Source organism: Myotis lucifugus, unplaced genomic scaffold (genome assembly GCF_000147115.1).
Source record: "Myotis lucifugus unplaced genomic scaffold, Myoluc2.0 scaffold_42, whole genome shotgun sequence".
Lineage (NCBI taxonomy): Eukaryota > Metazoa > Chordata > Mammalia > Chiroptera > Vespertilionidae > Myotis > Myotis lucifugus.
This window is the reverse complement of record NW_005871090.1, coordinates 6,034,729-6,050,809: the sequence shown is the minus strand read 5'-3', so window position 1 is coordinate 6,050,809 and position 16,081 is coordinate 6,034,729. Positions and strand designations below refer to the sequence as shown.

Sequence of the window (16,081 nt, the reverse complement as noted above, 5' to 3'; positions counted from 1 at the left end):
ATTGGTTGTCTTCTGCATGAGCCCTGACCAGAGCCCAGGTTAGGGAGGAGCCTGCAACCTAGATATGTGGACATGACTGGAATCAAACCCAGGACTCTTCAGTCCACAGGCCAATGCTCTATCCACTGAACCAAACCAGCTAGGGCTAACTTCTTACATTTTAATTTCACATCAAATTCAGCTCCCAAGAAAGGTTTCCTTGACCACCTAATGAGAGGAATTCCTGCAAGGAAAATCTCTCTGAAACACATAATTTGGTGTATCTAAAAAATCATGTCCCCTTGTTTATTTCTTTATTGTGTGTCTCTCTTCTCTACCCCACATGTGAGAATGTAAGTCGAAGGAGAAAAAAGTATTTATCTTTCCTAATCTTTCTTGTGATCCTGCTGCCCAGCAGTGCCTTGAGAATTTCATTTCAAATTCTGTTTTATTTTTCCTTCACCCAGGCCTTTTTTAAAATGGTGCCCATGCCTAATTCTCACTCTCTTAGCAGCTGTGGCCTCATGCCAGCATTATAAAATTACACTACATGGCTATGGCAACTCACTTTTCCTTTCCCATTTATTAAAAGAGGAACCGAACAAAAAATGCACTTGCTAGATATCCCACTAAAAACATTGGAATTATGAACGACAAAGCTTTTGGGGCACTAGGTTAGGTTTTCTGTGGTTGCAAGTCCACCACATCTAAGATCATTACCACAGGCAGGGTGAAACATTTTGCCAATACTAAATTAGTAACTCCCCCAAACTTCTGTCACTAGGTGTGAGATTGGCATTGACCCTTCAGCATTGGTTCAGTACAACAAGAATTGAGGTACTTGGCACAGCTCACAGAGCACAGATGCTCGGCTCAAAGGGATTCATTAAATGGGCAAAAGCAACACTCCCTGGGAGTAGACTCTAAGCCTTCCGTGTCCCTGAAATTCGTGGATCAAGAAGAGTATTTCCAATGCTTGGAACAGAAATTCAAACCAGCATTTCATGAAGGTGGGTGTTTGAGAATTAAATTCGTAATTTTTGATTTCCCACCTGAATGGAAATTCCCACCTGAGTTAGATTTAAAAAGACAACAATTTGCCCTCTTTTGAGATTTTTAAGAATCCCCAAAGTACTAGTGCTTCACTGTTGAAAAGTTGTAGGGCACTCCTCAGGTAGTCTGTGGGCATGGATACATGGTAATCATGAACATAATCATCTATGACATTAGTACAGTATCATTTCATAACCCCTGTGGAGCAACTCACACGAAAGCCACTGGCACATATGGCCTCTATGCTCAGATTCCTCTTGTGGCTCAGCAGGAACCACTCTCCCTCTTGGCCTGGGAAGCTAAAGACATGTTTCTAAAAAAGCACCCCATGCTTCTCCTTGACAGTGTATGACATTATGTATGTTGTCTCTGATTCTGGCAGAGAGTGGAAACCTGGACATTTGCCATGAGCTTGGCTTTGCCACTTGAGGAACTCAGCTCTGTTCCTGGCTCTCGTGTGGCTGAAATGGCATGGGTGGCTGCTGGTTTTCTGTCCCTGCTGGCTCAGTTTGGGAACAGTGCATTGTCATGGAAATGGAAGGACCTAGGAAAACATTTACTGTGCTAGGATTACAGAAATATTAAAGGACTTAAAATAAACCATAGGCATTTAAACCAGTCTGTTCCTACCATTTCCCCATGGGGGCAGAACCTCATCTTGAGGATGACCTAGTCCAGTGGTTGGCAAACTGCGGCCCCTTGAGTGTGGCTCTTCCGTACAGTGCGATTGAAACTTCGTGGCCACACTCAAGGGCCCAAAGAGCCGCATGTGGTTCTCGAGCCGCAGTTTGCCGACCACCGACCTAGTCTGACATCAACTGAGATGTTCCTGCCTCTATTTACTATTATAGTTTGGAGACGGGAGCACCAAGTTAAGAATATGAGTTTTGAGATCAGATACAACTAAATTCTGTTTCTAGTATTTAAGCAAGGAACTAATCCTTCTTAAGCCTCAGTAATAACATTCCTGGCCTCCTAGAGTTGTTGTGTATCTTAAATGAGTTCATGTATGTTGAGGGATTGGTACAAGGTACATGTTCAATTAAAATATGACTCAGCAGAGGTATTCTGGGGCTGACTTGAACCAGCTCACACCAGCTTATTGTACCCATCTCTCCTCAACTCTGACATTCATCAATGTCATGCTTGGTAGATTTAATAATACCAAGTAGGTGTATTTACATCACGAAATCTGTAAACTGTTCACATTGGGGCTCCCTCCACCCAGAGAGTCAGTTTACCAGCACCTCACTGGCTTTTGGTATTCAAATTATTGTTCACTATTATCTACTAGCATTTGTTGGCTGGTTGCTTCACTCAAGTAGCCTATCATTTTCATTAATTCCATTCTTAAAAAGTCCCTCCAGCATTTCTACTTATATGAGAAGAGGTGATGCATGGTAGAGGGGAAGCAGCAGCTAATGGTCTTGGGAAATTTGTTCAGACCCATCTTGGAGACCAACATGCCCAACTGTGCCATCTAAACTGAAGCCAGCCTGTTCACCAATGTCTGGCAAGCCCAGCTGGCACACCATGGAACCATCCAGCACAGAAATCACCCATGATTTCAGCAATCATAGATATTAGGAAATGGAGAGCAGCTTCCAAAGTCCATTCTGCCTGCATCCTTGAACAGCTGCGCCCAGCTGCTGGAAACAAAACCCCCAGGAAACGTGGTGGGACTAAAATCAGACATGGTGATCCAATTAAGGACTCCAAACTGCAAGTGCTGACTCCATCCTAGTGAGCTCTTCATTAGCATTATTAATGAGTTCCTCCAAATCACTCAGTGGTTTGGATAGCTATCTGCATCTCATTAAGAAGACAACTCCCTTTGCCTAGAAATGTATGCTTATGGCACTTAGACAATGATCCTTAGCAAGATAAGGTCTTTATGCTGGCTAGCCAAAAGGACAATACTCCCTTGCTGGGAATATTGAAGGATTTTCCAAGGATACTTTATGTGGGCAGGCTAAATGAGAATAGCAAACATTAACATTAAATTCATGAATGCAATCCAAGACAAGGTGACCACTTAAAGTCATTTTTCAACATAAGTTGTTTCCTTTTTTTTTTTTAAGAATGAGACATCCTGCATAGGTATATGAATTGACACTTTAATTTAAATTTTATCTTGGCCTTTGTGTTTTACAAAAGGCAAGCAGAGTCTTGTTTTAGTTTGGATTGCCTCAGAAATAAGACACTGAGACAAAGGTTTGATGTTAGTACTTAGATTATCCCAGGAAACACCAGAGGGGAGTAGGGAAGTGAAACAGAAAAGGAAAGGCAGCCAACGCTGGGTGTGCTAATGAGCAAGTTCCACAGCAAACAATCAGGCTCAGTTCTCCTGGGGACCTCTGGGCAATGATACAGAATCTTACTGTCCAACACCACATACTGCCCAGGAGTACTTGAAAGGTGGCTAGTCTGAATTGAGATGTGAATGTAAAATGCAAACAAATTTCAAAAACAGGGTGAAAAGAAGTAAAATATCTGACTAACAATTTTTATATTGTTTATATATTGAAATTATGTTTTATATATATGATGTTACATAAATATTATTAAAATATTATTCAATTAAATACTCTTTTTTTTCAATATGACTACTACAAAATCTGAAATTATACCCGAGGCTCACATTTGAGACTCGCATTATATTTCTACTGAACAGTGCTGGAGAAGAACATGCCTCTGATGTGTCCTACAGGGAGGCTGATCCACTCATGTCTATCCTTGATGGAGGGTTGCTCCAGAGAAATTAATCTCCTGGTATTTTGAGTTTGCTTTCATGAGCAGAGAAAAGCACTCAGCAGAGAGTCACAAGAACTTTCCTCAGAAAGCTGTTGAAGTTGGAAAGTGACAGTGAGTGTCAAGGGGACACAGGTAGGAAACGGACAGCTGCTGCTACCATGCCCCATCCACCTTGTTCAGTGGTTGGCAAACTGTGGCTCCCGAGCACAGTTTGCCAACCACTGACCTAGCTCATTCCTGCTCCTGAAATCTAGACCATCTCTCTGCTTCTAGGATCCTCTGAATATTGCCCTGAGGAGACCAAGGGAACTTTAGAAATCAGACGTGTTCAGACTGAAAAAGAATAGATAGAAGCAATGATCAATGTTCCAATGAACTGTTAGGAAGAAAAGGAACCGGTGTTATTTCTCCAGGAAGATAGTGAGAGATCAGGGAAGGGAGGTAAATTTGATTTAACAAGGAGAAGGACAATTTTAACCAAACTTTACCTAATGAGATTGGTTGCCTCATAATTTAAAGAATTCCCTGTTAATGGAGCTGCTCAGACTAAGGTTGTCAGTGATTTGTAGGCAGTTATGAAATTGAATAGAAGTTACACAAAAATTAGAACCACTAAGATATCTATTTTCATTTTGAAATCTGGATTTAATTCATGCCTTGAGTAGGGTAGCCATCGGAATCAGGAACTTATACCATAGAAAGTCCTATACCCTTTCAGTATTTGTTAGAATGACATAGAGAAAAGTAATAATTTATTTAGTGTTTATTATGCTCCAAGACACATTTTGGACTTGATATAATGTAATCCCTCAAATAAGACTATATGGTGAGTTATTGCCCCCAGAGGTATAAACTGAGATTATAGAGAAAAGACTGTTGCCCAAAGTAAAAAAGTGATGGAACCAGAATTGAATTCAGGCCTGTTGATTCAGGCATTCATTATCAGGCACAGATTGAGTGGCTATGTCAGTCCAGAGCCCATGCTTTTAGCCACTAGATTTCTCTCATCAAACACTAGTCTTTCTGGAGGAGTTGGCAGGCATCTTAATTTCTGATAATGAGAGCAATATATTACATGTACAAAATGTATTTTCCAAAAATGCCCACAGCAACATTTCAGGTCCTACATGCTTTGCAGAACCTCACTGCTCCTCATCAAGAGATTGAGTCTATTTTCTCTTTCCCTAAGCCTAGGTGAGTTGACTGACTGTTCAGTAGAAGTGATGCTATAGTTCCCCTGAGGCTGAGTCCTATAAAGGGCTAAGCTCCCTCTGGCTTGCTCACTCTCTCTATAAACCACTTTGGAACCTGGCAGCCATGCTATGAGGAAGCCCAACCAACATAAAGAGGCCATGCATAGGTGTTTCAGAAAACTACCCCGGCTAAGGTTTCAGCTGTTAGCCATTATTAATCACCAGCCAAGCATGTGCGTGAGGGAATCTTCAGAAGATTTCAGACCAGAGATGTTGAGTTTTTCTGCTGAGGCCTCAGGACTGTGAAAGAGGTTTATCAAGTCCCTCTTGCTATGTTCTGTCTGAATTATTGGTCCACAGAAAATATGGGCACAATGAGTGGGTGTTTCAGCCACTTAGTTTTGGGGGGGACATGTTACACAGCTCTATTAACTGCAACCTTATGTTTCATTTTGACCTTAACTGTCAGGAATCTCAAAGTAAAATTTAATGCTTAAATATAGTAGCTATATTAGCCATAAGAGTTAACAAAACTACTTTATCTTATGATCTTGAACATACATTTCATGAACCTTATTTTGTCTTTTCTTAAAAAAAGTAAAATGTACATAATCAATAGAACGATCTTTCGCCTTCCTCTAAGAATAAATTTATAAATTTAATACCTGAATCTTCTTTCATGTCAACATCTTCTTCTTCATTATCACCTATTAAAAAAAAAGATAAAGAAAAATTCATATGAAAGCCAGAAACACTTGAATTCTCCAATTGATTAATTAAAAAAAGAAAAAAAACTTAGTAAAAAAGAGGATGATGCCAGTTTCACATGATTTCACTCATATGTGGAATCTAATGAACAAAATAAACTGATGAACAAAATGGATCCAGAGACATAGAAGCATGGAACCGACTGACAAATATCAGAGGGAAGGTGGGGTAGGGTAGGTGATGAGAAGAGATTAACCAAAGAACTTGTATGCATACATGCACAACCCATGGACACAGACAATAGGGTGGTGAAGGCTTGACAGGGGGTGGGATGGAGAGAGTCAATGGGGGAAAAAGGTGACATATGTAATACTTTCAATAATAAAGATAAAAAAAAACACACTACCCAAACTCTACCTTAGAAACATACACGTTTATTCTAATACATCATTACAACATGCAAAAATTAGTTTTGCATATAAGTAAAGACTGACTGAGAATGCTAAAAACTATGACAGTTTAATTTTGGTCATTTGTGGGATTACATGTATATTTGGTATTTTGCTTTTAATTAAATAAATATTTTGGCAATGTATATGTAATAAATAATTTATTACTATCCCTTTCCAATATGCATTATTCTGTTTTAAAAAAAGAGGAAAAGAGAATGATACACCATGCATTTTTACTGTCTTATATTATCAGGTAAATTAGGAAGAAAGTACACACATTAGAGCACCTGGGATATGTCTTTTAAAAAAAATATATATTTTATTGATTTTTTACAGAGAGGAAGGGAAAGGGATAAAGAGTTAGAAACATTGATGGGAGAGAAACATCGATCAGCTGCCTCCTGCACACCTCCTACTGGGGATGTGCCCACAAGCAAGGTACATGCCCTTGACTGGAATTGAAACTGGGACCTTTCAGTCCACACGGGACGCTCTATCCACTGAGCCAAACCAGTTAGGGCTGGGGTTTATATTTCTTTAAAAATTTGTCATATGCCGAAACCGGTTTGGCTCAGTGGATAGAGCGTCGGCCTGCGGACTGAAAGGTCCCAGGTTCGATTCCGGTCAAGGGCATGTACCTGGGTTGCGGGCACATCCCCAGTGGGAGATGTGCAGGAGGCAGCTGATCGATGTTTCTCTCTCATCGATGTTTCTAACTCTCTATCTCTCTCCCTTCCTCTCTGTAAAAAAGCAATAAAATACATTAAAAAAATTGTCATATATTTATAACAAGCTATATATGCAATAATTTGTTTTTTGTTATAAAAGTTATAACATGCTCACTTATATAATTTCAGTTCCTAAAAAATAAAACTTGCAGACTTTAAATACCACCTTTTCTGCATTTAGTAAAGATATGCCTGCTCACCTCAAATATCCGAGAAATGTGGGCTCATCACTTGGTTGTAGTTCAACATAGTGACCAAACCCTGACTGCTACACATCTAAATCCCAGCCTTTACTCTGTGCTTTCACATGCCCCACCAGTGTCACCACTCCCATTTTACTCCCCTCCTCTCAGTGCCCAAGGCAACCTCTTCAACTGGATAAGGACATGTGCTTCCTCTGTACTCTGGATGACATATTTGTTGTTTTGAACTTTTGTGTTGTTCTTACTTATTCTTCACATCTAGTCAGTGCCAAAATACTGTCCATTTCCATATTTCCTCCTTTCTACTCACATACTGTTACCCCAGATTCAGACTATCAAGTGCCATTTTGCCCTACCTGGATTTATGATTTCCAAACTGGTCCTCTGTTCTTGCCACTCCTGACTCCAATTTCTTTTACATGTAGCTTCCAAATCAATCTTAAAATACAATTCTAATCTGGTTCACAACCTTTCAGTGACTCTTTTTTCTTTAATGAGAAAAGTCTAGGCTTTTGGGGGGTAACACTCAAGGCCAAGATATCTGGTTCCAACCAGTTTTCCCCATTTCACCACCCCTGTTCCGTTCATGCTGGCACCTACATACTTGACAACACCTGAATCTTCTCTATTTTCTCAGGGACTCCTTTAGCTTCCTTTACCTGCCTCAGTCTCGGAAGCAAGGGTCTGCTCCATTTCTCATTCTCATCCTTCAAGGCCAAGGCTGAGGTGTCATAACATTTGCTCAAACCAAGTTTGAATGAATAATATTCCCTTTGGCATATCTTATTTTATTGCTGTCAACATATGAATGTTAAGGACCTCTGGGTTTAGGTCTGCATACAGGTTCCTCCACCCACCCATTCTCTAGGCATGTGATCATGGAGAAATTACCAAACCTTCCTGAGTTTCAGGCTCATCAACCATAAAGTGGGAAATAATACTGCCTCCTTTATAGAGCTGTAAGAATTCAATGAGATAATGCCACATAAAGCATTAGGACTGCTACTGAAACATTGTCAAGTGCCAAATATTAGCTATTATTACCATCAAATTCTACAGTTACTATTTAATATATCTATCTTCCAAATGTTCATCGCTATAAGTTCTGCAAAGGTAAAGACCATGCGTTATGCTCCTTTGTATTCTGTGGCACCTAATGTAATTAATTTTATACACTAGAATCAATAAAGAATTTTCACTGGATTAAATTTCTGTTATTTCCTATGTTGCTCCTATATATTAGGACAAAATGTATCTATGTGATGGTCGGAAAATAATGAGGACTCAGTAAAGATGTGCAACTTCCTCCTGGCTGTGTTTTATAATATAGTAATTTTTAGTCACATTTATTCAATATGGCACTCTTCTTAGTGTTAATTATAAATAAAGATTAGAGGTATATTAGTCAGTGGAAATGGAAAATGTATTTAATTTGAGGTATTAGAAAGGTAATTCATGATAACCATCATTAGCTTTTAAAAAAGTAAATCTTTCGTTCAGCTGTTGGAAACATTAGCGATTTTCCATACAATTTCTTTCTTTAATTCTTCCTATAAATACAGTTTTGGGAGAAAGAATACCTATTTCTTAGAAATACAATTTTCTAACTAAATGATTATCAAAATGTTATAAAGAAAACTCTTCACAGATTCTTCCCTGAACTTAATATATTTACACAGAATTCTGTTTTCAGAACCATCTAAAATCTCTGTGACGACAGACTCCCTGGAACCTCAGAGTGGGGTGAGAATGAGTCTCTACAGTTTCTAGGAAAAGATAATGGAAGAGTCCAATATTTGTTTGCTTGTCACCCATGTATCCAATAGTCTACCTGGAAAACACTCATTGGTAGTCTATTGTGTGCAAGGCTTTGTGCTTGTGGAAACAAAAAACACCTGATGAATCAGGCTCTTAAGCAGTTGTCTAGAAACTTATCATTAGTAAGGAAACTAGATCATGAAGACACGAAAGGTGTCAGAGAAGGGATAGATGCTTCTAGTGGACTACTTGGAAGGGTTCTTAGGAAATGTGACATAAGAGCAAACATTTCAACTTTATAGACTGTTCTAATAGCATCATCCCCAGAATTAGCCTACTGTGTTGAAGGATCAGATTTGGTGTTTTCTTTCATTCATTCATTCATTCCAGTCATTCACTAATTTATACATATAGTAGTTAAGTATGTATCCAGAACCTGGACTCTGACTGTTTGGGCTGACTTCCAGGCCCAACTATAAATAGCTGTATAATCTTGGGCAAATTCTGTAAACCTATATACCTTAGTTCCTCATCGGGAAAATAGGCATAATAAAGGTACTAATATTCTAGAGTTGGTAATACATGTGCAATGTTTACACAGAATGAGTATTCAATAAATACTGGCTTTCACTATTAGGATGTCATTATTATACTACTTTTACTACCTAAACAACCATTTATGGAGCAACACCACATGCCAGAACTATGCAAGGCCCTGAAGCAATGGGTTTACAATTCCTTCCTTCAAAGAGCTCCCAAAGAAGTGGGTGATACAGAAAATTAAAACAATAATCAGGAGAGAAAGTAACAGAGCCTCTGGTGCAGGTATGCAGGGGTTCTACTGAGAAACAGACATGTGGCCGCTAAGTCAGAGAGAAAGTCTGTGAAGGCTTTCCAGAAGAGGTGAGACTTACACGGAATCCTAAAGGGTGAGAATTCGCTAGGGGGAAAAAGGCTGCAGTAGATTCCCAGCAAAAGTGGATGCTCTGCCTATTCCTCCTTGTTCCTTGATGCTTCAGCAATTGCCAGTCTGACAGCCAGCTGCCAGCCCCTAGGTCTCTTTGTCTGAGGGTTTTCTGTGGTTTGCTTGAACCCACTCAAGAAATATAAGGGAATTTTCACACAGAGGACATCCTATATAATAAAAGCCTAATATGCAAATTGTCCCCTCAACCGGGAGTTTGACTGGGAATTCGACCGCTCACTATGACGTGTGCTGACCACCAGGGGGCGGCGTGGAACATGGCGGGTGTCGGTGACAAAGCGCTAGCAGCAGGTGGCAGTGGAGGCACTGCCAGCCCTGATGGGTTCTGAGGAGAGCGGGACCATGGTGGGATGGTGGAGCAGGTGACCAGGTGGTACCAGGCCAAGGTGGGTGCAAGAGGAGGCCTGAACACCCTGCTAATTGCCCCACAGACAGCGACCAGTGGTGGCTCTGACACTTCCATTACAGAGAAAGGGCAAATAGCAATATTAAAATATTTCTTCTAATTATTTTCCTTTCAATGTGCACAAATCCATGCATCGGGCCACTAGTTCTTTTGTAAACAACTGACAAGAGTTGCATATAAGTACTCCAGCTCCTTTGCTTCTTGGTGGGCTAATTCAGAAGCATGTTCTATACTGTGTCCCAGAGTCTCCTTCTCAGCACTGGAAATGAGCCCCAGTTGTCCAGTGGTAATGTGATTATAACTTAACATCCCTGCCTTCCTTCACTTTCCTGTCTCCCTTCACCATTCCTCTGATGGTATTTCCTGGGATCATGTCCCAAATAAATGACTCCCACTTGAATTATTGTTTCAGATCTACTTCTGGGGGGACCCAACCTAAGACAAGGGTAATTGCACTCAAGCAGAGGGAAAGGCAGCTGTAAAAAAACACGGATATAAATAGTCAAGATGCTTTTAAGGAAATAAAACAAGTTCTGAATGACTGGAGAGGGGAGTTATAGGAGAAACTAAGGATAAACTGATCTGTTTTAACTAGATAACGAAGGATCTTCTATGCTGGGTATGATGGTTAATTTTATGTATCAACATGACTAGGTCATGAGGTACCCAGTCATGGGGTGCCAAGACATTTGACAAACATTCTTCTGAGCATGTCTGTGAGGATGTTTCTGGTTGAAATTAACATTTAATCAGTAGACTGAGTAAACTTCTGCTAGAGTTCCTTTGTGCTGGGACACCAGAGTTTTCTTGCCTTTGACTCATATTGAAACACCTGGTCCTCCTGGGTCTCAAGCCTGCAGGCATTTGGATAGAAACTATATAATTCGATCTCCTGGTTCTTAGGTCTTTAGATGCCTACTAAAACTACATTCATCACATATGGATCTCTAGATAGCCAACTGCGGATTTTGGGACTTGTCAGTCTTCATAATTGTATAAGCCAATTCTTTCTAATAAACTAGAAGCCTGATGCATGAAATTCATGCATGGGTAGGGTCCCTAGGCCTGGTTGTCGATCAGGGGAGACTGGCGGGGTGATCAGGGGGGGCCCCGCTGGCACCCACCTTGGCTGGCCTGGGGCCTGCGGGCTGGGGGCAGCTCCTGCATTGAGCATATGCCTCCTGGTGGTCAGTGTGCATCATAGTGACCAGTTGTTCCCCCATTTGTTTGATTTGCATGTTAGGCTTTTATTAAATAGGATATCTTTCCATCTTTCCATCTATCTATCTATCTATCTATCTATCTATCTATCTATCTAATATATCTATACATATGCTATTGGTCCTATTTCTCTGTAGAATCCTGATTAATGCCCCAGGTTGAAGCATTTAAACTTTATCTTGAAAATTAAGCAGCTTTGAACAGAAGAATGACATGCTATCTTTTGAGAGATAACATTTTTATGATACAAACTTACTAAAAATCTACAAAACATATGATATTATTTGCATTAAAAATAAGCATAAAATATTTTTGGTCTACAAAGCATCTAATGTGCTATTACTTGTTAATGAAATCCACTTTAGTTCAACATTATTTTATATAATGTGTTTACTTGAGCCATATTTATGCAACACATTTCTAGAAAAAGAAAAAGAATTTCTTTTTCTAACTAAACAAGGAACCAAAGAGAAAATATATAATAGAAGATGCTAGCCATTATATGTAGGAAATCATGCCATTCAAAAATCGGAGCAGTTAGGAAACTGATGGAAGATGGACACAGAGCCACTGCCCTTTTTAACAGTTCTTCAAGCATCATACTTATTTTTTAGAGCACAAAAATGAAACAAAAGGTTCTTAGCCAAAGTGATGCAGATATCATTTCAAAATACAGAGCAGTCCATCAGATGATATTGTTCTGTTTGTTCAGAAATCCAATTCCAGGAAATGCCTTCCCTTCCTAGGCAGAGACCACCCAAAAGCTAAAAGCTCTATTTCATCTTAACATCATTAATGCCTCTTTGATGTTAATTTCATTAATTGAGGCTCTTTTTATTCACAGCACCACTGTTAGATTACCCTGTTGAGTTCTGCACAAAATGTGCAAATATAAATGAAGTTCTTATTTTGATCTAAAATGTGTGAAAGAAGGTGAAGAGATTGGACAAAGAACTATATGCATAGCCCACAGACAACAGTGTGTGGTGATGGCCAGAGGGAGGGGTGGCAGGTGCTGGGTGGAGGTGGTGGTGGGGAGATGAGGGATGTCTGTAATAGTCTCAACAATAAAAATAATATAAACATACAGTATCTGGTACATACTGCGCTTTGTGTAGGTAATCATCTTAGGTATTACTGAAATTGTTATAATTCTTATTTTAAAAATAAATGTGGAAACTGACTAATTTCCTATGAATAACCATTTTCCAGTAACAGCTAGCTTCATACACTTCAGAAACCCTTCATAAGGAAGTATCTAATGCACTTTGAAGTATATAACAGCTACTTCACCTTCTTTTATGAAAGAGTTAATATGAAAATTTGTTGTCTTAAAGATACCCATCCTTTAGAGCAGTATCTCATTTCCCAATAAGAAATAGTCTTTTACTTCTTGGTAAAACAAAATATACCATGGATTTTGCCATGACTCGGGTTTGTCTTAGTCCTTTATCTAGTGAAAGCTTGAGACTTGCTGGTCTAAAAACAGCCGGGTTGTATCACAATTGTTGAACTATTTTGCAGTGAATAAAGTTTCTTTCTTTACTGCACCCTGCCCCTCCCCCAAAAAGATATCTTTAAAAGGTCAGTATGAAATTTTCTAAAATAAATAAATAAATAAATATGCTGATATTTATGTGCTGGAGGAGAATCTTCTAGAAACAGTAGATGTTCCACTGTTTGATATCCAAGCTGGGCTAGCTTGTGATTTATAACCAACATTAATGCTGGTAAGGGTATGCCCACATCACACAATTCCTGGGATTGAAGAAGTTATTCTCTTCATAAGATAGTATATATTGCCGAAACCGGTTTGGCTCAGTGGATAGAGCGTCGGCCTGTGGACTGAAAGGTCCCAGGTTCGATTCCGGTCAAGGGCATGTACCTGGGTTGCGGGCACATCCCCAGTAGGAGATGTGCAGGAGGCAGCTGATCGATGTTTCTCTCTCATCAATGTTTCTGACTCTCTATCTCTCTCCCTTCCTCTCTGTAAAAAATCAATAAAATATATTAAAAAAAAAAGATAGTATATATTTTCTTCTGTGCTTGAAATCACCCAGCTACCATGAAGCTTAATGGTGCGGTTATCAGGGACCCTTAGATTGACTGAGGGACAGGTACATGGATAAAGAATAGCTTAAAGGGACCTGTAGGTTGCAGGGAAAAAGAGTGTGTTTTGAAGGAGAGAAAGTTACCCACGTGGGCTATTAAGGCAGGCTCTCCACTTCCAAGAAAATAAAAGGACAGGCACCTGAAATAGATCATACAATTTCCTGTCAAAATTTCAGGGACATCCACACATATGGGCAGGCCTGCCAAAAAATAATTATAGTGATCTTGTGGCTTTTATTTCACGTGCTCCCAAATCCTTCTTTCTCTTAAGGTTTAATTTCATACCACAGGCTTCTTCTGTAGTCTGTTTGTTTTTTGTTTAAATAATTCATTACCAAAGGTTTCTAGGAGCAATTTGCATTTGTAGAGAAAGGAAATATTCATAAAAATAAAGTGCTCCAAGCTTTTTAGGATTTCTCTGAAGTAAGGAAGATGTTGCTATTCTTATGGCTTCTTGTCAAACTTGACAAAGCAGAAATGCCAAGCAAAGAAGTCCTCACAGAGCAGGGATCCTCCTGCCATTAGTTGAAAACCTGGACTCACTAAATCTAACATTTGCTAAATTCACTTTATGCAAGGTAATTGACAGGGCTATAGAAAATTTTTCAAGAATCCAAAGCCAGATACCAGCCCCCCACTGCTGCCTCAACTGGTCCTTGGCGGAGAAGAACACTCAAATCTCATTGATTTATAAATCAATCAACCAATAAAAGGTACTGCTTAGAACATTGCACGGTTCTGCCACTTCTGGCTTAGCCAACTAGGCACATGGTGATAGCAGTTATCGAGACATGGGGTTCAGGAGGAGGAGGTTGGGGTGGGGGGAGATTTTGAATTTAATTTCAGATGTGTTGAATTGGAGATGCCTGAGGGACTCCCAGCTGGAGATGACCTGTGTGCAGGTGAGTATACCAGAGAGGAATTGCAGGAAGAGAAGTGAAAGGGCATGGTCAACAGGATAAAAGCTGTCCATTTAGGTAAGTTAAAGGCTGCAAAGGGTCATGTCAAGTCATGTGATCAAATATGCACTGGTTTCAATAACTAAGCCCCACCCATAAAAGAGGTTCCTATAACCTCAACAAGGGCAGAATGGTAGCAAGGTGGCGATTATGACAGGATTGCTGGGGATTAAGGAATGAATAGCAAGTAAAGGAGATAACTCTTCAAAGACATGTGGCTAAGAGTGGAAGTTAGGTCTACACATATCGTGCAATATAAGTGGGAGGATTTTCATTTACTTTTTTATTTTTATCTTTATTCTTACTTCTGTGTCTTATTAGGAATTATTTAATTCACATAGTATTCCTCAAAATTAATTCTTCCTCCCTTCATTTGCCTCAAAGTTTTCAACTACAGAACTGATACCAGAATGTTTGAAGGGTCTTTTATAAGGACCGAGCAGGGGTCTCTGTTTAGATTCTCAGGGCATTCTCCCTTCTCCAAGCAGCTTTTTATCTTGTCTTTTTTTTCTTTTTTCAGAATTTCCTAACTAGATCAAACTGCTTAGTCAATGAATGCTCCTGTCTCTAGGTCTTTATTTGTTCTGCTGTTTATCAGCATTTGCTACACACATTGCACATTCCCCGATTTTGAAGGGACAGATTGCTTTCTGTCTATACCTGCTGCTTGTTTCTGTATTCGGGTTGCTTGGTTACAGCAACACTTCACCAAATTTTCATTGAAGGCAAAATGTGTACATTGCTTTGAGGCCCATCATGTGGAAATGGTTCACACACATTTCCTATGAAGGCAGTCAACTGATTCATGTGACATTACAGAGAGCACATCTTATATAATTCTAAACATCAATGTAATCCACACATTAAAGTGTAGAAATGTGCACAAATATGCCAAATCCCTTTAAATATTCACAATTAAAGAAAACTCTGAATGTATTTTCTTTGTAGTTTTTCTCTATACAGTGAATGTGTCATTGGAAAACATATGTACAATTCAGATTGGATAAGCAGTTTATCTTGCATTTCTTATACTTACTTAAGAACAATTTGTGTATTTGTTTATTGGTGCTGCTGTAACAGATTTCTACATACTTAGTCTCTTAAAACAACACACATTTTTATCTTATAGATCAGATGTCCCACATGGGCCTAATGGGACTAAAATCAAGATGTCGGCAATGCTGCATACCTTTCTGGAGGACCTAGGAGAGAACCTGTTTTCTCGCCTTTCTAGCTAATAGAGGCCACCCACATTCCTTAGCTTGTGGCCCCCATTTTCCAGCTTCAAAGCCAGCAATGTTGCCTCTCTGAATATTCTTCCAGTCATGTTTCCTCTGACCCTCTTCTGCCTCCCTCTTCCAATTTTTAAAGACTTGTAATTACATTTTGCTCACTCAGATAATTCAGGATAACATTCCTATCTTAAAGTCAGCTAATCAGCAACTTAATTCCATCTGCAATCTTACTTTTCCCTTTGCAATATAACTAACATATTCACAAACTAAGGCATCTTCAGTGAGGGGGGAGGTGAGAGGAGGCATTTTTCCTCTTAACCACACCTGGTAATCAG

At 39.5% G+C, this 16,081-nt stretch overlaps 1 protein-coding gene across 1 annotated transcript in view; it reads right to left on the bottom strand.

The window, feature by feature from the left end:
• MACROD2 (MACRO domain containing 2) overlaps positions 1-16,081 on the bottom strand; it is a 1,891,634-nt gene that overhangs the window by 166,575 nt on the left and 1,708,978 nt on the right. Inside the window, exon 10 of the mRNA XM_023753208.1 lies at positions 5,645-5,686. Coding sequence (XP_023608976.1) covers positions 5,645-5,686 — 42 coding nt within the window. The remainder of the gene's footprint in view (positions 1-5,644; positions 5,687-16,081) is intronic.